The sequence below is a fragment of the Carcharodon carcharias genome, chromosome 3 (assembly GCF_017639515.1).
Source record: "Carcharodon carcharias isolate sCarCar2 chromosome 3, sCarCar2.pri, whole genome shotgun sequence".
Taxonomy (NCBI): Eukaryota; Metazoa; Chordata; class Chondrichthyes; order Lamniformes; family Lamnidae; genus Carcharodon; species Carcharodon carcharias.
This window is the reverse complement of record NC_054469.1, coordinates 171,235,945-171,257,236: the sequence shown is the minus strand read 5'-3', so window position 1 is coordinate 171,257,236 and position 21,292 is coordinate 171,235,945. Positions and strand designations below refer to the sequence as shown.

General features: G+C 41.9%; 1 protein-coding gene across 8 annotated transcripts in view; it reads right to left on the bottom strand.

Annotated features, from left to right (window-relative positions):
• LOC121275778 (triple functional domain protein-like) overlaps nt 1-21,292 on the bottom strand; it is a 650,960-nt gene that overhangs the window by 69,868 nt on the left and 559,800 nt on the right. For 6 of the 8 annotated variants that reach the window (XM_041183384.1, XM_041183386.1, XM_041183389.1 and 3 more), the window contains 5 exons: nt 18,746-18,916; nt 17,284-17,379; nt 16,248-16,402; nt 14,691-14,757; nt 13,935-14,038 (listed from right to left, as the gene is read on the bottom strand). In XM_041183384.1, coding sequence (XP_041039318.1) covers nt 13,935-14,038; nt 14,691-14,757; nt 16,248-16,402; nt 17,284-17,379; nt 18,746-18,916 — 593 coding nt within the window. Of the gene's footprint in view, nt 1-13,934; nt 14,039-14,690; nt 14,758-16,247; nt 16,403-17,283; nt 17,380-18,745; nt 18,917-21,292 lie in introns of those variants that run through there. The other 2 variants (XR_005942563.1, XM_041183391.1) reach the window with 2 other exon arrangements.

Sequence of the window (21,292 nt, the reverse complement as noted above, 5' to 3'; positions counted from 1 at the left end):
GTGTTCAGTGGGGAATTCGGTGAAGGATGGGGTGGAGGTGTTTTTATTCTTCTACCCTTTTTCAGCCTCCAATATTTGATTTCCACTTGGGTGCAGCAGAAGAAGCAGGTAAACCAGCAATTGGTGTTATTAGTTTTATCAGTATTATAAAGTTTATTGGCAGTGCCGAAACCTACTGGGAGGTGTAGGCTTTAATAACTATAATTAATTAATTAGCAATTATTAATTAATTAATTAACATCTATTGGAAATGGCAGGGCAGGTGACGTGCTACGATTGCAGGATGTGGGAGCTTCTGGATATTGGTGTGACCCAGGGCAAACACATCTGCAGTAAATGTTTGCAGCTGCAGGAACTTTGGCTCCAAGTTATTGAGCTGGAGGCTGAGCTGCAGACACTGCGGCATATCAGGAAGCAGGGAAGTTACCTGGACACCTTATTCCAGGAAGTGTCACACCCCTTAAGATAGTGTCTTCTGATTTGGTCAATGGTCAGGGACCGTAGGGTGTGACTGCAAGTGAGGCAGGTAAGGGGGACCAGAGGGCTTAATGCAGGAGCCTCGGCGACTGCAATTGTCCAACAGGTTTGAGGTATTTTCGGCTTGTTTGGATGAGAGTGGGGCTGCAGGTTAGATGAGCTAACTAACCATGGCATTGTGGTACAGGAAGTCATTTAAGTGGGGGGAGTTACAAGGTATGTAGCGGTAGTAGGGGACAGTATAGTCAGAGGAAATGACACCATTCACTACAGCAAAGAGTGAGAGTCCAGACGGCTGTGTTGCCTACTCAGTGCCAGGGTTCGGGATATCTGCTCGGGGCTGGAGAGGAACTTGCAGTGGGAGGGGAAGGACTCAGTCATCATGGTCCATGCTGGTGTACTAATGACATAGGCAGGACAAAGGAGATGGTTCTGCACAGTCAGTATGAGGAGCTTGGCACGAAATTAAAAAGCAGAACCTCAAAGGTCACAATCTCAGGATTATTACCTGAGCCACTGGCATAGGACAAATTAGATTAAGGAGATGAACACGTGGTTGAAAGTCTGGTGTGGGAGAACTGGGTTCCGGTTCGTGAGGCACTGGCACCAATACTGGGGAAAGTGAGATCTGTACTGCTGGGACAGTCCATACCTGAACTGTGCTGGGACCAGTGTTCTTGAGACCCACGTAACTAGGGAAGTAGAGAGGGTTTTAAACTAAGTAGTGGGGGCAAGGGTACATATCTGGGAAGATGTGGTAAATCAAAGAGTAGAGACAAGGCAAAAGAGAAAGGTATTATTATGGGAAATGAAAAACAGACTGTGACAGAAAGGGGTAAAGTACAAATCCAACAGTAAATCAACAGATGAGACTTAAGGTTATAAAAAGGATAAAAGGATAAAAATAAAGGCTCTGTTTCTGAATGCATGAAGCATTTGAAACAAAACAGATGAACTTAGAGCGCACATTGAAATAAATAAGTACGATTTGATAGACATTTCAGAGCCATGGCTATAGGAGAACATGGATTGAGACCGGAATATTAAAGGGTATGGGACATTTAGGAAGGACAGGAAGCGAAGAAAAGGAGAAGGGGTGGCTCTGTTACTTAACAATGGTATTAGTACAATAGAAAGGGAGGGCATAAGTTCAGGAAACCAGGATGTGGAAACTGTTTGAGCAGAGATGAGAAATGGTAAAGGCAACAAGTCACTTGTGGGAGTCATGTACAGGCCCCCTTATAGTAGTCACATGGTAGGATGGAGCATAAAGGAACAAATAATAGGAGCTAGTCAGAAAGGCATGGTGATAATCATTGGAGATTTTAATCTACATATAGACTGGAAAAGTCAGATGGGCAAAGATAGCCTAGATGAGGAGTTCATAGCATGTTTCCGGAGAGTTTCTTAGAACAGCACGTTCTGGAAGCAACGAGACAGCAGGCTATACTAGACCTGGTAATGTGCAATGAGATGGGATTAATTACCTCACAGTGAAGGCACCCCTAGGTGGCCTTAACTGAATTTTACATTCAGTTTGAGGGAGAGAGGAGTGGGTCCAAGGCTATGTTTTTAAACTTCAAAAAGGGCAACTATGAGGGCATGAAAGCAGAGCTGACTAAAGTGAATTGGCAAATTAGGTTAAGGTATAGGTCAACTGAGATGCATTGGTGAACATTTAAAGAGATATTTCAGAATACACAGAATAGATACATTCCAACAAGTAAGAAAAAGTCCAATGGATGGACACACCATCTGTGGTTAACTAGAAAGGTTAAAAGGTAGAATCAAAGTTAAACAAAAAGTATATAATTGTGCAAAGATAGGTGGAAGGCCAGAAGATTGGCCAGGATATAAGGGACAGCAAAGGATAACTTATGGACTTCACCCTAGGGTCTTAAAGGAAGTGGCTAGTGAGATAGTTGATGCATTGGTTTTAATTTTCCAAAATTCCCTAGATTTGGGGAAGGTCCCATTAGATTGGAAGATAGCAAATGTAACTCCATTATTCAAAAAGGAAGTGAGACAGAGTGGGAAACTACAGGCCAATTAGCATTGGCTTAACATCTGTCATAGGGAAAATGTTAGAAGCTATTATTAAAGAAGCTATAGCAGGGCGTTTGGATATGTTCAAGGTAATCAGGCAGAGTCAACGTGGTTTTGTGAAAGGGAAATCATGTTTAACCAAATTATTGGAGTTCTTTGAGGAAGTAACATGTGCCGTGAATAAAGGGGAACAGGTAGATATACTGTACTTAGATTTCCAGAAGGCATTTGATAAAGTGCCACATCAAAGGTTATTGTGGAAAATAAAACCTCATGGTATGGGGGTAACATACTGGCATGGATAGAAGATTAGCTGATTAACAGGAAGCAGAGAGTAGGCATAAATGGGTCTTTTTCAGGTTGGCAAGATGTAACGAGTGGTCTGCCACAGGGATCAGTGCTGGAACCTCAACTATTTACAATTTATATAAATGACTTGGATGTAGGTATGGATGGGATGGTTGGCAAATTTGCTGATGACACCAAGATAGGTAGGAAATCAAGTTGTGAAGAGGACGTAATAGCATAGCATTTAGAAATACATAATCTAATCAAGCGGAGTCAGCATGGCTTCATGAAGGGGAAGTCATGCCTGACAAATTTATTAGAATTCTTTGAGGAGGTAACAAGCAGGATAGATAAAGGGGAACCAGTAGATGTAATATAGTTGGATTTCTAAAAGGTGTTCGATAAGGTACCGCCCATAAGGCTACTTAATAAGATAACAGCCCTTGGTGTTGGGGGTAGTATATTAGCATGGATAGAGGACTGGCTAACTAACAGATGACAGAGAATTGGGATATGGAGGGCATTTTCAGGATGGCAACCTGTAACTAGTGGAGTGCCACAGGGATCAGTGCTGGGGCCACAATTATTTACAATATATATTAATGACTTGGATGAGGAAAATGTATGTACTATTGCCAATTTTGCAGATTATACAAAAATAGGTGGGAAGGCAAGTGATAAGGATGACCCAGAGTTAAGTGAGTGGGCCAAAATGTGGCAAATGGAATATGTGGGAAAGTGTGAAGTTATGCACTTTGACAGGAAGAATAGAGGAGCTGAGTATTATTTGAATGGAGAAAGAATGAAGAAAGCTGCAGCACAGATAGATTTGGGGGTCCTCGTGCATGAATCTCAAAAAGCTAGCATACAAGTTCAGCAAGTAATAGGTAAAGCAAATGGAATGTTGGCCTTTATTTCAAAGGGAGTGAAGTATAAAAATAGGGATGTCTTGCTAAAAATATACAAAGCAGTAGTTAGACCACACCTAGAATACTGTGAACAATTTTGGTCCCCTTAACTAAGGAAAGATATACTGGCATTACAGGCAGTCCAGAGAAGGTTCACTAGATTGATCCTGGGTGTGGAGATTTTTTTCTTATGAGGAGAGGTTGAGTAGGTTGGGCCCGTACTCATTGGTGTTTAGAAGAATGAGAGGCTACCTTACTGAAGCATAAGATTCTTAGGGGGCTTGACAGGGTAGATGCTGAGAGGTTGTTCCTCCTTGTGGGAAAGTCTAGGACGAGAGAGCATAATCTCAGAGTAATGGGGCGCCCATTTAAAACAGGGATGAGGAGGAATTTCTTCTCTCAGAGGGTAGATAATCTGTGGAATTCTTTACTGCAGAGGGCTGTAGAGGCTGGGTTATTAAGTATATTCAAGGCTGAGATAGAAATGTTTTTTAATCAGTAAGGGAATCAAGGGTTATGGGGAAAAGGCAGGAAAGTGGAGTTGAGGATTATCAGATCAGCCATGATCTCATTGAATGGTGGAACAGACCTGATCAGCCAAATGGCCTACTTCTGCTCCTACGTCTTATGGTCTTATGGGCATAAGGAGGCTACAACAAGATAGAGAGATAGGTTAAGTGAACGGGCAGAGATCTGGCAAATGGAGTATAATGTGGGAAAATGTGAAATTATCTATTTTGGCAGGAAGAATAAAAGAGAAGTATTTTATCTAAATGGTATGAGATTGCAAAGCTGTGATGTGAGATGCAGAGGGATCTGGATGTCTTAGTGCATGAATCGCAAAAGGCTAATATGCAGGTATAGCAAGTAATTAGGAAAGCTAATATAATGTTATTGTTTACTGAGAGGGAAATTGAATTCAAAAGTAGAGAGTTATACAGTTATGCTTCAGTTATACAGGGCATTGGTGAGAACTCATCTGGAGTACTGTACAGTATTGGTTAACCTATTTAAGGAAGGATGTAAATGCGTTGAAAACAGTTCAGAGAAGGTTTACCAGACTAATACCTGGAATGGGCTGGTTGTCTTATGAAGAAAGGTTGGGCTTGTATCCGCTGGAGTTTAGAAGAGTAAGAGGCGATTTGACTGAAACATATAAGATCCTGAGGGGTCTTGACAAGGTGGATGTGGAGAGAATCAAGAAATAGAGGTCACTGTTTAAAAATAAGGGGTCGCCCATTTAAAATGGAGTTGTGGCAAAAAATCTTTCTCTCAAAGGGCCTGAGTCTTTGGAACTCTCTTCCTGAAAAGGCGGTAGAAGCGGAGTCTTTCAATATTTTTAAGGCAGAGGTGGATAGATTCTTGGTAAGCAAGGGGGTGATGGGTTATCAAGGGTAGCGGGGATACAGATTTGAGGTTACTATCAGATCAGCCATGCTCATATTAAATGGTGCAGCAGGCTCGAAGGGCCAAATGGCCTACTCCTTGTTTGTATGTAACCTCCTACCCCTTGCATATTCCGATATGTAGATGCTACATTTGCTATATTTAAATCTGCAGCTGCATAATAATTTCCTTACATGTCTTAATGGACTCTATCCTGCGCTCAAATTTACCTTTGAAATGGAGCAGTCAAATGAATTCTCCTTCCTTGATGTACTAGTTGAGGAAACTTCCGGGAGGTTCTCTACCACGGTCTACTGCAAGCCTACCTTCACTGGTCAATATGCATTGGGATTCTTACAGTTCCTCGTACTATAAGATTGGTCTTATCAGCAACCTTGTAAGCAGGGCCCAAGCCATTTGCTCACCTTGTAAGTTTGCTGCTGGAATAGGGCACATCAAAGACACCCAGCAGGATAATGGCTACCCTGACCAGATCATTTTGCGCTGTACACCATGTAAACTCATGAACGGGCTTAAGGCCGTCGCTTGCGGCCCCGAAAATGCCCAGTCTACTTCAGGTTACCCTGGAAGGGCAAGGTATCTCAAAAATTTGAGCAACAGGTGAAGCTAGCTGTTTCACACTGCTGCTATGCAGTAGCAACGCGAATAGTATTCACCACTAGCAGGATGCTGCCATCAAGCCAAAAATATGTTCTGCCCATAAAACAAATTAGTCATGTGGTATATGAATTTCAGTGCCAGTGTGATGCTAGGTATGTAGGCCGTACAGCCCAAAGACTGGCAGATTATATCAAACAGCATGTCCCAGCCGCTGCTCGCAACGGGCAAGGTAGACCGTACTCAACCAGCCCATGCTTGCTAAACTCAAAACAGTGTGTCCAGCATTAGATGTGATTTCATGATCGGACAACATTTCCTTAATAATCCTCATTGTGCTAAGTATTACGCTGACAACCAATTTAAGATCGTCAGTCAGGCCTGCAGTGTGGTGCATTTGCGTGTACTGGAAGCTACACATATCAATACACAGGGCCTGGTTCTTTGCAGGCAGCAAGAACATGTACACACTGTTTCAGCTAAACAAAACAAGTGACAGCCATTCACTGACTCATTTCTCAGGGCAATGGCTTGTCCAATCAAGGTCAAGCTGCCTGGTTTAAATTTCAAACAATGCTTGGCAGTTAACTGTCAGTCACCATCATTGGTGAAATCTCCATGGCAACACCTCCACCAATCAGAGTCCACTTGCCAACCAATCAGCATCTCTTCATATACAGTATAAATTGTTGTTTTCCACTTATATTGGTATTCTTGCAAAGTGTACTGATGAGTGCAAGACAAAAAGCTTTGACATGTCCCTTTTTTCAGCAATAATTATCGTTAGTATCTCTATTATTGTGAAAGAAAGACTTATTTTCATATAGTGCCTTTCATGATCTCAGGTTGTCCCACAGTACTTCACAGTCGATGAAGTACTTTTGAAGTGTAGTCACTTGTAATGGAGGAACTGTGATAGCCAATTTACATTCAGCAAGCTACTACAAACAGTTATGTGATAATAACCAGATAATCTGTTTTAGTAATATTGATTGAGGGATAGATATTGATCAGGACACCATTTCTTCAAAACGGTTCAGTGGGATCTTTTATGCCCACCTGAAAAAGCAGGCAATCACAGAATCACAGTGCAGAAAAGGCCCTTCAGCCCATCGAGTCTGTACTGACACATGAGAAACACCTGACCTACCTACCTAATCCCATTTACCAGCACTTGGCCCATAGCCTTGAATGTTATGATGTGCCAAGTGCTCATCCAGGTACTTTTTAAAGGATGTGAGGCAACGCGCCTCCACAACCATCCCAGGCAGTGCATTCCAGACTGTCACCACCCTCTGGGTAAAAAGGTATTTCCTCACATCCCCCCTAAACCTCCTGCCCCTCACCTTGAACTTATGCCCCCTTGAGACTGACCCTTTAACTAAGGGGAACAGCTGCTCCCCATTCACCCTGTCCATGCCCCTCCTAATCTTAGACATCTCGATAAGGTCGCCCCTCAGTCTTCTCTGCTCCAACGAAAACAACCCAAGTCTATCCAACCTCTCTTCATAACTTAAATGTTTCATCTCAGGCAACATCCTGGTGAATCTCCTCTGCATCCCCTCCAGTGTAATCACATCCTTCCTATAATGTGGCAACCAGAGCTGCACACAGAACTCCAGCTGTGGCCTCACCAAGGTTCTATACAACTCCAACATGACCTCCCTACTTTTGTAATCTACGCCTCGATTGATAAGGCAAGTGTCCCATATGCCTTTTTCACCATCCCACTAACATGCCCCTCCACCTTCAGAGATCTATGGACACACATGCCAAGGTCCCTTTATTCCTCAGAACTTCCTAGTGCCATGCCGTTCATTGAATACTTCCTTGTCAAACTACTCCTTCCAAAGTGTATCACCTCACACTTTTCAGGGTTCAATTCCATCTGCCACTTATCTGCCCATTTGACCATCCTGTCTATATCTTCCTGTAGCCCAAGACACTCAACCTCACTGTTAACCATCCGGCCAATCTTTGTGTCATCTGCAAACTTACTAATCCTACTCCCTACATAGTCATCTATGTCGTTTATATAAATGACAAATAATAGGAGACCCAGCACAGATCCCTGTGGTACGCCAATGGACACTGGCTTCCAGTCACTAAAGCATCCTTCTGTCACCACCCTCTGCCTCCTACAACTAAGCCAATTTTGAATCCACCTTATCAAATTACCCTGTGTCCCATGTGCCTTTGCCTTCTTTATAAGTCTCCCATGTGGGACCTTGTCAAAGGCTTTGCTGAAATCCGTATAAATTACATCAACTGCACTACCTTCATCTACACACCTGGTCACCGCCTCAAAAAATTCAATCAAATTTGTTAGGCATGACCTCCCTCTGGCAAAGCCATGCTGACTATCCCTGATCAAACCTTGCCTCTCCAAGAGGAGATAGATACTCTCCTTCAGAAATTTCTCCAATAGTTTCCCTACCATTGATGTGAAACTCACTGGCTTGTAGTTCCCTGGCTTATCTCTACAACTCTTCTTAAATAGCGGAACCACATTAGCTGTTCTCCAGTCCTCTGGCACCTCGCCCATGACCAGAGAGGAATTAAAAATTTGGGTCAGAGCCTTTGCGATCTCCTCCCTTGCCTCCCTCAGCAGTCTGGGACACAAATCATCTAGACCTGGAGATTTGTCCACTTTTAAGTTGCCAACACCTCCAATACCTTGTCACTCCCTATATCAATTTGCTTAAGAACTTTGCAAGCTCTCTCCCCGAGTTCGATACCTTCATCCTCATTCTCTTGGGTGAAGTATTCATTCAACACTCTAGCGATGTCCTCTGGTTCCACCCAGAGATTGCCCCCTTGGTCCCTTATGGGCCCTACTCTTTCCCTGGTTATCCTCTTCCCTTTGGTATTCTTATAGAATATTTTGGGATTTTCCCTACTTTTACCAGCCAGAGCTTTCTCATATCCCCTCTTTGCTCTCCTAATTGCTTTCTTCAGCTCCACCCTGCACTGTCTGTACTCCACTAATGCCTCTGCTGATTTGCTTCCCTTGTACCTGCTAAAAGCCTCTCTTTCCCTTCTAATCGTATCTCTGGTCATCCATGGTTCTCTGGGCTTGTTACTCCTTCCTATCATCCTAGAGGGAACATATTGAGCCTGTACCCTCCCCATTTCCTTTTTGAACACCCCCTCACTGTTCCTCTGTAGATTTCCCCACAATTAACTGTTCCCAGTCTACCTTGGCCAGATCCTGCCTTATTTTACTAAAATCCACTCTCCCCCAATCCAAAACATTTTTTTGCAACTTGTCGATTTCTTTGTCCATAACAAACTTAAACAGTACTATGCTGAGGTCGCTATCCCTAAAATGCTCGCCCACCACCTCCTCAGCTACCTATCCGGCTTCATTCCCCAGAATTAGGTCCAGCAATGTACCGTCCCTTGTTGGACCCTCTACATATTGACCTAAAAAGTTCTCCTGTACACATTTCAAGAAATCCACTCCATCCAAGCCCTGGTTAACAAGCCCACAATGCCTCAGTTTAACATCTCATCTGAAAGACAGCAACTCCGACAGTACAGCACTCCTGCTCTGCTCTGGAGTGAGCTAAGGTCTTATAAGTCACATGTAGTGCTGTAAAAATGTAATCCACTGTCATAAGACAAATCATATTAAGAGTAAAAATGACTAAATGCCAATAATCTTGAAGAAGCAATGGAGAGGTTAATTGGCTTTTGTTAAGGCCACTATTTTGAAAACGGCTATAAATTAACTTTTTTCCCCCAAAATACTTTAATAATTTTAAATGAAACTCGTAACATCCATTTCATTCTGAATTATCGGCATATAAATGAGTTAAATGTGGTACAAAGACAGTTAGACCTGAAATGTTCTAGATCTAATGATATGACCTGAGGTTAAGGCATCATAAAAGGGTTGTTCATCTTCAACTTAGGAAATAATGTCTGGTTTAAATATGTGTTATTCAGTAAAGGTTTTTTTTTAATGTCAAGAGAAAGCCAATACATGTTGATGCCAGAGATGTACATAGCACACGTGGAATGGGTTTTAATTCTTCTTGCTGGTCTGATTGCAATGAAACAGCAGAGGGAATTTATTTTACAATGTGCAGCTGTGCATTCATTGCTTGACTGAAGTTAAATTAATTGAACAACTGCTTAGATTAATTGTGACTCATAACTAGTTGCTATGAATCACAAAGTACACATTCTTTTTGTGCAAAAAATGTAAATGTAAATGGTAAAACTTCAGCACTAAACCTAATATGATTGAAACTCAGATATGATTTCAACAAAGAATAGTGGATGCTGTTTCAAGACTGGCATATTATAATGCCAATCATATATAAGGTGTCTATTACCAGGGCATAAATTTTATTAACCCTCTGGTTTGATACAAGATCAAATTTGAAATAAAGATTCTTTAGGTTACAGACATGCATAACATAAACTTATCATATGGATTTTGATGTTGAGGTGGCTTCCATGAACACAAATCAAATTTACTAATGGTGTATAACAGGCTGAAACAGTCGTCACATGAACGCTGAACATACTGTCTAATTGGCATTAAGTAATAACTGAAGTGCATTATAATAGCAACACTGTTACAACATGTTGGCCCTGATTCTGCATTAAAATAATGGTGAGGCTATCGGTGCACACCATTACTAATGGTAAATCAGACAGCAACTGCTCGGGCTGAATTATATGAGGCATCAGATTTAATGGCCAATCAGCTATTAATAGGCTGGAGATAGGATTCCACCCTTCTGGATCAGGAAGTCCTGCCTCAGGGAGCTGCTGGCAAATCTAAGACTGGCAGCTCTCCAGCACTTCAGGACAAAGGCGTGCGGTGCTGGATCAGGATTTTTTTTTTATTCATTCATTCATGGGATGTGGGCTTCGCTGGCTGGGCCAGCATTTATTGCCCATCACTTGGAAAGGTGATGGTGAGCTGCCTTCTTGAACCGCTGCAGTCCATGTGGCGTTGGTACACCCACAATGCTGTTAGGGAGCAAGTTCCAGGATTTTGACCCAGAGACAGTGAAGGAACAGCGATATATTTCCAAGTCAGGATGGTGAGTGACTTGGAGGGGAACTTCCAGTTGGTGGTGTTCCCATCTATCTGCTGCCCTTGTCCTTCTAGATGGTAGTGGTAGTGGGGTTGGAAGGTGCTGTCTAAGGAGCCTTGGCGAAGTCCTGCAGTGCATCTTGTAGATGGTACACACTACTGCCACTGTGCGCCAGCGCTGGAGGGAGTGAATGTTTGTGGATGAGGTGCCAATCAAGTGGGCAGCTTTGTCCTGGACAGTGTCAAGCTTCTTGAGTTTTGTGGGAGCTGCACTCATCCAGGCAAGTAGGGAGTATTCCATCACACTCCTGACTTGTGCATTGTAGATGGTGGACAGGCTTTGAGGAGTTAGGGGGTAAGTTACTCTTTGCAGGATTTCTAGCCTCTGACCTGCTCTTGTAGCCACAGTATTTATATGGCTAGCCCAGTTTAGTCTCTGGTCAATGTTAATCCCCAGGATGTTGATAGTGAGGGATTCAGTGATGGTAATACCACTGAACATCAGGGGGCGATGGTTGGATTCTCTCTTGTTGGAGATGGTCATTGCCTGACACTTGTGTAGCGCGAATGTTACTTGCCACATGTCAGCCCAAGCCTGGATATTGTCCAGGTCTTGCTGCATTTGGACATGGACAGCTGCAGTATCTGAGGAGTTGCAAATGGTGCTGAACATTGTGCAATCATTAGCAAACATTCCCACTTTTGATCTTATGATGGAAGGTCAGTGATGAGGCAGCTGAAGATGGTTGAGCCAAGGGCACTACTTGTGCAACTCCTGCAGTGATGTCCTGGAGCTGAGATGACTGGCCTCCAACAACTACAACCAACTTGCTTCGTGCTAGGTATGACTTCAACCAGTGGAGTTTTTCCCCTTGGTTCCCAATGACTCCAGTTTTGCTATGGGAAGTTTAGGAAGTGTTTGAGGGTCTCATCTGACGCCAAGCTGGGGCAAGGGGTGAGGATTGGAGGGGTGGTGAGGGGTTTGAGGGGGCATGGGGCAGGGCGGGGCAGGGCGGGGCGGGGCAGGGCAGGGCAACCCCCCCCCCCACAAGAAAAGGATGAGGTACAACCTTAGCTGGGCCCCCCAATAGGTCCAACGGACTGCCATCAGCTTGCACAGAGAAACCTGCTGGGCGGGCCACTTGGAGGTTAAATCTTGGCAGTGGCTGGATGAGGCCCTTAAGTATATTACTTAAGGGCCTCAATTGGCCCATTGGCCATTGGTAAATTTGCGGGGGAGCAGGTAGATAGCAGGCAGCTTTGTTTAGGTCTGCATGTCTCAGTAAGGATTCTTCAATCTAACTGGTTGAAGAAATACAATGTTGCTTCGCCTGTTCACAGAGGTTCCAGATCCCGAGTAGCAGGTATCATGCTGGAAGGTTCTCTAATTATCATGTAGAAGCCCACTAAAAGTTTGTGAGTAGCTGTAAGTATAACAAGTAGTAATGTTCTGATTACAAAATCATTTTAGTGATACTCTTGACAACAATCTGCAATTTTTTTTGCCTGTTGCTTTATAAGATTTTAAGATGGAAGCCTTTTGAGACTCTAATGCATACACCACAGAATGAACCTTAAAGTATTAAAATGTCCCAAGGCACATTACAGGAGTGATTACCAAACAAAATTTAACACCAAGCCACACAAGGGCGTATTAGGATAGCTGGGCAAAAGCTTGGTCAAAGAACTAGGTTTTAAGGAGCATCGTAAGGATGAGAGAGCGAGAGGTAGCAAGATGGAGAAGTTCAGGGAGGGAATTCCAGAGCATAGGACTAGGCAGTTGAAGGCACAGCCAGCAATGACCTATGACAATAGATTCTATATGTAAGACACCAGAAGGCCAAGCAGGTCTCAGAATCAAGTTTTCAAATCCAAGAATCAATTTTTGCTTCAGTCAGCAAGGAACTACTAAGATAATTTGTAGATCTTCTGCTTTGGACTGAAAAATAAATTAAATGACGAAAATACCCTTTCCAGGAGACTATGGGACCGTTTAGTTTTACAGCTTGATTACGCTGCCTCCTATAACTAACCATCTGAAATTTCTCATTCTTAAAGAAAGGTTTTATGGATAGTCTTTCCTCAAACTTCTCTGTAGAAATGGTAATAAAAGTCCATTGATTTAAAATGGTCACAAAGAAAGCTATCAGCAAGTTCACATAAAATATTTTGACAAAGAATTGTTAAGAGTGTGAAATGTTTCATCACAGGAAACTAATGGAAATGTGGATAAGTATTTGAAACTGAGGAAAATGCAGGATTACAGGGAGAGTGTGGGGCAGTAAGATTTTGGATTATTTCATTATAGAGCTGGCAATAGGCCTTTTGCACTGTAAACCACCGTAAGATATATTTCTGAGCAACCTTACCATTTGATTTAAGACTCATGATGGAAAGTTAATTTTTTAATAGGTAAACCTTTGTTTTGTCAAGGACATCCACTGTGACACATAAGTGCCTTGTGACATGATTGAATGGTCTAGGTTGTGACATTTCGCTGACATCAGTTGTTGTAATATTGAGGGTAGCACAGGCATCCTATCACGTGTCTATAGGTGGTCTGATATAGTGTTCCAACATTAGGCTTACCAGCAGTATTCCTGGAGGAGAAAGCAGTTAGGTCTACTTCCTTTCTGGATCCTGACTGCATTTGTGTTTGAATTTGAACATAATACCCTCTATGGTACAAAAGGGTCTTTTGATGCATTGAAAAGCATGATTTTAAGCCACACATGAAGTGATCCAAAACTTTCCAAGGCTTCCCAATGTACTTTTGACTTGGCTGCAAAACAGACTTTTCTCCAATGAAAAAACAACTTTTAAAAGTATGTAGTGTTGAACAACAAAATTTGACGTCTTGGTATGACAGTGACAATTAATATTAGACGTGAATGGCTAAAAAGGTTAACAAAAAGTTCTGAAGGGTCATATGGACTTGAAACGTTAACTCTATTCCTCTCTCCTCAGATGCTGTCAGACCTGCTGAGTTTTTCCAGCATTTTCTGTGTGCATAACAAAAAGTTCTCCACTGGCTGGCTTGACCCATAATCTGATCTAGAAGTGTTTAATGCAGATTCTTGGTGCAGAGCTAATGAAAAATATTTTTGTTCTCACTTTGATAAACATAAAGAAATGAAAATAAAAAGTCTACATACTCTCTGTGCCAGTCGTAGATCTGATGTATATTACCAAATACAATCTTATCTTTCCCCTTCATGTCATCAGGGACACCATCTTCTTTCATCACTGCTATGTAGCCCTGAAGAGAGAAGCCATTGCCTGAATTAACAATCTTCATTCTCTTAAATTTCTGAGTTGAGAAGATGTAAACTTGTATATTTAGCTATCACGGAAAACAGTAGTGACATTCACAATTGTATTGGTATACAACTGATAAACTGAATTGATGTACTACTGCTATTTTTACACTGATGGTGACAGTACATTTTTGCCACTTTTTGTGCAGTGGCATGAAGATCAAGCACACTAACATGCTGCATATAATTGGGTTGAGGGCAAACTGTAATATTTTTTCCATTGATTGAAAAAGAGCAGATGGTCCTGATCATTGTTTATTACCAGAAGCAAGGAGTCAAAATTTACAATAAAATAGAAATAGATAAATGAGCTTGCACCAGATGCAGTTACACTACAGCTGGTGTGAAGCAAAGCCTCTGGGAGGTCGTTTAATTTAAGATGATACATTCAAGATCAAGTTGGCATATTTCAGTCGTGTTGTGCTGCATGATTGCCACCTGGATAATTCAAAATTCTCACCACAGAGCTGATGCCAGAAATGTTATGTAATTATGCCATCTGTTCAAAATATGCACATCATAATTTGTTAGTTATAAGGAACAGATTAAAGACATAAAGCTACCAATTTCTTATAAATTATACGCAAGACTTACCTCGACCACACATCCGAGGTCCCGTACATAATCGCGCTCAGTTTCGATCAACTCTTGTAAGACATAGCTAGAAGAAAAGACCAAGGTTATAATATAAGATGATTGTAAAAAATAAGCTATATATAATGCTGCTATCTTGCATCAAATATATCTATCTCATAGCGATAATGTCATAGTAAGAAGCATCTAAATTTAGGTTCATAAGATTATATTTTATAAAGTTATATGTGGATGGCATCTAAATACTTTAAACTCACCTAATGACTTTAAAAGGAGGCTATAAAAATAAAATGGGCCGTTACCGGAGTGTTGGAAAGTGCTGGCCTTCAGAAATTAGAAGAAATAAATACCTATTTACCTGGTCTTGAAAATTGTTTTGCCAATTCCTTTTGCTGGAGTTGCTTGGGGCCTGCATTGAAAGACTCCTTGCAGGCCCCAGCAAAGTGTAGCTGCAGCGTATTCAGGGAGGCCATGCCCCTTTTTTTACAGCACTTGCTGCTGTCGGCTGGTAAGTTTAAGGGGCCAGGGAAATAGACAGGCCATGGAGAAGGTAAGTGTCTAAGGTAAGTGCATAGGAGTTGTAGGGTGGGGGTGGGCCGTTTGGAGGTACGGGGTGGTGGGTTGATTGGAGGTCAAGGTGGTGAGGAGTGTCGTTGTTTGGGGGTAGGGGTGTGTCGGAGATTGGGGTGGTGGAGATGTCAGAAGTCGTGGGGGGGATGGGGGGTGTCGGAGGTCGGGGATGGGGATGTCAGAGGTCGGGGAGGGGGATGTCAGAGGTTGGGGGGGATGGGGGTGTCGGAGGTCAGGGTTGGTGGGTGTCGGAGGTCAGCATTGGGGGTGTCAGGGGTTGGGGATGTCGGATGTCAGAGGTTGGGGTGATGGGAGGTGCTGGAAGTTGGGGGGGCGTGGTAGTTGGGGGTGTCAGAGGTTGGGGGCTGCTGGGGTTTGGTAGGTGTCGGAGGTCGGGGTTGGTGGAGTCGGAGGTCCAGGGGTGGAGGGTGTCGGAGGGTCGATGGAGTCCCGTGGGGTCATCTGGGTCTTTACAATAGTCACTCAGAAGTTAGAAGAGGTTTTAATTTTTAAAACTTTTTCTGAGTAACTATTGGTATAGCCCCGGTGGAACCATTTGGGGTTTGCGACTTAAACCGCAATTTTGGATGGCTCCCAGCACAGCGCAATTGTCCAGAGGACGTGTGCACTTCAGGCAATTGCCGTGCAAACCCTTACCTGGGAACATCCCAGGGGGATTTCCCGGCCCATTTTTGGGGTACCGCACAAATCCGATGCTGGGGAGCTCAGAAGTTATGGGCCAATAACTTATTTAAAAAATTGATCATTCTGTTCTACTCATGCTCATTGCAATCACTCTAAATGTGGCCCATATTATAAATGGCCTGCCAAATAACTACGTTTACGTTTCCATCTAAAATGAAACACACTGAAAATTGCCAATTCATCACTGATTGGCTTATTGTCTGAAATTAATATCCCTGTAATACGTTTTCCAAATCAAGGTCAATGAAAAAATGCTTTATGGTTAATCCACAGGTGACTTACTGGCGCCTCTTTAAAGAACTAGATTTCCTTTCTTCCATTTCATCAATGGGAGAGGAAGAGGAAGTACACAGCAGAGAGTTATCAGATGGGTTGAAAGATGGACTGCTGCTGTCTGCCTGATCAACAGAGAGGGACGTTGGACGATCCTCCAGTGCCTGTAATTTTTTGGGGGTGGGTTGGGGGGGAAAGGTATTGAATATTTTTAATAGCTGTAACATAAGAAATGCATTTAAAGGAAAAAAGTAAAAATAACTTAATTCAAATCTGTTGGATTGCTGTCACCATATTTACCAAATTAATTCTTAAAAATATTTTTCTTTGGGATGTGCGCACTGCTCTCAAGAAGGTGGTAGCAGGCTGCTTTCTTAACCTGCTGCTGTGATGAAGGCATTCCCACAACACTATTATCTAAGGAGTTCCAACATTTTGACCCAGCAACAATGAATCATTGGGTACTGGATATGGTGGGGATTTCACACTGGGTGCTCTTTCATGCCTAAGACCTGAGTTTAAATCCAATGCTGATTAATGAGGTGAAAGTCACCTCTGTCATATCTTGTGGGCCAAGGACCACATTATTAAAATGCTTGTAATTTGGCAGAAATTGGTGAAAATTAGCAATCATACTTACAATCGTCATGAGGATAACTAATATGGGAAATACAGGATTCATGATAAATAATAGGGTCTTCTGAAGCTAAGGCATGTTATTGGAGCGGAATAGTGGGAGATTTACTTGCAGCTGGCCACGTTGAATCAGACAGTGGACGCTAATCATTAAAAAGTACTGCATTTAAAGCAGGAGCATCTTCACTTTAAGGAACACAAAAAAATCCCATAAAATATAAATGTAAAAGAGCAAAATTTAGACCACATATCACTAGTTTTTAACTTTTTTGGACCCACTTACATGAAGAAATAGTATACACACTGTAGGACTAGGCATTCAAAGGCAATATTGAGTGGTAATGAAGCATTCAGATTTGGTGAGTCTGATTAAGTTTTATCTGTGACATTAAATGGTAATATATCTTACCATTTTACTTTTCACAAGCTCTTCAATAGCACTAACAAGCTCTGCTGCGCTAGGGGTCTCTGAACTTGTAGGGCGGACTGATAAACGAGAGGATGTCTGAGAAAAAAGATACAGAGAATTTTCATTGACAGAATAATGTGACTTTTGCGAACTCCTGCGTTGATAGCAAAAAAATAATAACAGCATTACAAAAATACTGTATATAATTGTTTATGCTGGGTATCCAGGCATTTCTAGTAAACAATTGCTGAGTTTTACTTTTTTTTTTAAAGGGGTCATGGCTCACCATTTCTGAGGTATCCTCAAAGAATATTCGGATGTATGGATTTGTTTCCAGACCAGGACTGCAGGAATTTAGGAGATCTCTGGCCTCAAAAGCAATCTGACGTCAAATTATGTCTAGTTGTATAGAATTGCATGCAGTTGGTAGAATATTGTGGGAACCAACAATAAGGATCTCTGGGTAGGGACACTTAACCAATCAGAGTGAAGTACAAGTACATGGCCTTTATATGCTTCATGTACCATTAAGTGCACAACAGACTGGATTTCCACATACTGGCTTTTAATAGAAAAGGAAAGGTTCTTGAGACACAGGAGGTTCATTAAACACAACAAACAACTTCCAGCATTCTTTTTTTTGAGAAAAAAGATTGACATGGTTCAGTTGAACCTTGCAACAAAGCAAGCTTCACACAAATTTTGGCCAAAATGGTATAGAAACAACAAAAGCAATTAAAGTATAAAAGGGCTAAGACTGGGGAAGCATAATGATTTAAATAGAAAGGTAAGGAAACTGAGAAAATACAGACACAGAACATAAATCAACATAATGCTGTGATAAGAGTACATTTAAAAAAGAGAAAATAAAGCAATTAGTTACAGCATACAAGTAATCTTTTCACATCGTGAACAGACTTCATGTGATACACCACATATTAATTATTATTCAGTAACTACAAAGTTCTGTGAAGCTCTAAACAGACTGTAGGATAATTAGGAAATGTTGAGCAATGCAAGTCAAAACTACTGATGTAAACTTCAATTTTAAATACAATGAAAATAATTTATCTTTCATTGTATAACATCAGACTTAACACTGACTATTCACAATTTATGCAGGCATTGTATATATGGTCAGTAATTTGACAATTATGGAACTTAAGGGAAATTTATTCTGATACAGTCCGATTTCCATCATTTGTTTACATGGTTGAATAAAACATTCAAAATTATTTTTCTATTTGTTTTACTTGTGTTGTTGAAAATTAAAACATCAGGGATTTAATTTACTTCACTTTAAATTTTACAGGAAAATAAACTTTAAGAAAATCTTTAAAAATTAAATATTTAAATTAGAAACTTGGATTTTTGAAAGAAACGTCTGAAAGACATTATCTCAGAACTATTACAACTTGTCTTTTGTTGGTTAAGTATGTAGGATGTGATATTGATGCTTTACCTTATCATCCTGCGAGTCAGGCTGGAGAAGACTGTGTTGTTGAATTGCCATTGGGGGTGGAAGGGGCACTGCATCTGCCCCCTCTTCACCTTCCTCTTCCCCACAGCTCTGCATTCCTGAAGAAGAGGATTTTGACAGTGTTCCACTGCTGAGTCCTTCATTCCGTCCCCTCTGAGGAAAAAACACCAATGCAAATAAAATCCTGGATCACCAATGCAAACTGAGTTTTTTAAGCTGCATAATGAAAGCATTTCTGCAAAAAGACATACAAGCCACGGTGCATGTACTGTGTTGAGTTCTGATCTGGAGGCATTTTCCAATTTTATTGGTGAGGCTTGAAATTTTTGTTTTATTCATTCATGGGAAGTGGTGTCACTGGCTAGGCCAGCATTTACTGCCCATCCCTAATTACACTTGAGAAGCTGGTGGTGAGCTGCCTTCTTGAATCGCTACAGTCAACATGTTGTAGGAACTACAGTGCAGTTAGGGAGGGAGTTCCAGGATCTTGATCCAACAAAAATGAAGGAATGGCGAGGCGATATAGTTTGAAGTCAGGATGGTGTATGACTTGGAGGGAAACTTGCAGGCGGTGCTGTTCCCATGCATCTGCTGTCCTTGCCCTTCTAGGTGGTAGAGGTCGTGGGTTAGGAAGCTGCTGTCTAAGGAGCCTTGGTGAGTTGCTGCAGTGCATCTTATAGATAGTACACACTGCTGCTACTATGCGTCAGTGGTGAAGGGAGTGAATGTTTAAGGTGATGGATGGAGTATCAATCAAGTAGGCTGCTTTGGATGGTGTCGAGCTTTATGAGTGTTGCTGGAGTTGCCATCCAGGCAAGTGGAGAGTATTCCATCATACTCCTGGCTTATGCCTTGTAGATGGTAGACAGGCTTTGGGCAGTCAGGTGGTGAGTTACGCTCTGCAGAATTCCCAGCATCTGACCTGTTCTTATAGCCACAGTATTTATATGGCTGGTCCAGTTCAGCTTCTGGTCAATGGTAACCCCCGCTATGAGGATGTCATGTCAATATAATAATTTTCACAATGTTATTGGTATTTATTGTGAAGTAGGAATCGTGGGGTCTGGGTAGAGTGAGGGAGTGTGTGTGTGTGTGCGCGTGTGTGTATATCAGAAAAGAAGCTAGATTTGAAAAGCTAAATAAGTAAACATGGCTGAAATTTTAGAATGTGAGGTGGAAAGGTAAGTTTGCATTTTTAGATAAACCAGAGTAGTTTGAATTTCAAAAAAGAGGGTGAAATGTTACACTTAGCCAGAAGAAGCCAAACAGTGTGGTTATTTTTCCCAAAAGCTTACTGATAAAATTGGTACTATGAAAGGTTTTTATTATTGGAAAAGTAAAGTTGCAAAGACATATTGGGACAATGAAATTTGCATTCAAAGGGTATGTATAAAGGAGATGAGGTTATGTGTAAGGAGAAGGTATTTTAAGATCTAACAAGTGTGAAAAGTCTCTAGCCTCTATGTACCAAGCTGCTGCCTATAGGAACCGAAGCTAAGAGAATTCACCGTGAATATCCCTGGCCAGGATATTGTGTGCTTTGCCTGGGTCTGTTAAAATCTATTTTGTTTTTACTGTTGCCTTAATAGGGGTGTAACTCAGAGTCAGATTAATTAAAGGAACTGGGAGATATCATAGTAGCAATTTGTAGACCTATGTATGTGCTTAAAATTATTTATTTTATTAATAAATGTTTAAATTGGTTTTGTAAAAAACTTCTAAGACTCGGTGGACTTGTTACTACTGAATTCAAGGCACATATCTTGAAATAAAAATACAAATTGCAAAACAGTTGCAGCAATTGTTTCAAGTTTCCCTCTGGGATTTGAGCAGCTTAGCATTTACCATCCGCTGTGCCATAACAGTTGATAGTGGGGGATTCAGTGATGGTAATGCCAGTGAATGTCATGGGCAGATGGTTAGATTCTAACAAAAAAACTGCGGATGCTGGAAATCCAAAACAAAAACAGAATTACCTGGAAAAACTCAGCAGGTCTGGCAGCATCGGCGGAGAAGAAAAGAGTTGACGTTTCGAGTCCTCATGACCCTTCGACAGAACTTGAGTTCGAGTCCAGGAAAGCTGAAATATAAGCTGGTTTAAGGTGTGTGTGTGGGGGGCGGAGAGATAGAGAGACAGAGAGGTGGAGGGGGTTGGTGTGGTTGTAGCGACAAACAAGCAGTGATTACCTTCTCTCGATCTTTTCATTGAGAACTGTCGGCGCGACATTAGTCGTCTCAATTTCTCTGCTCCTCTCACCCATTCTAACCTGTCTCTCTCTGAACTTACTGCACTCCATTCTCTCAGGTCCAACCCTGACATTGTCATCAAACCTGCTGACAAGGGTGGTGCTGTTGTTGTCTGGCGCACTGACCTCTACCACGCGGAGGCTGAGCGTCAACTCGCAGACACTTCCTCCTACCTCTCCCTGGACCATGACCCCACCACTGAACATCAAGCCACTGTTTCCAGGACTGTCACTGACCTCATCTCCTCTGGGGATCTCCCTCCTACAGCTTCCAACCTGATAG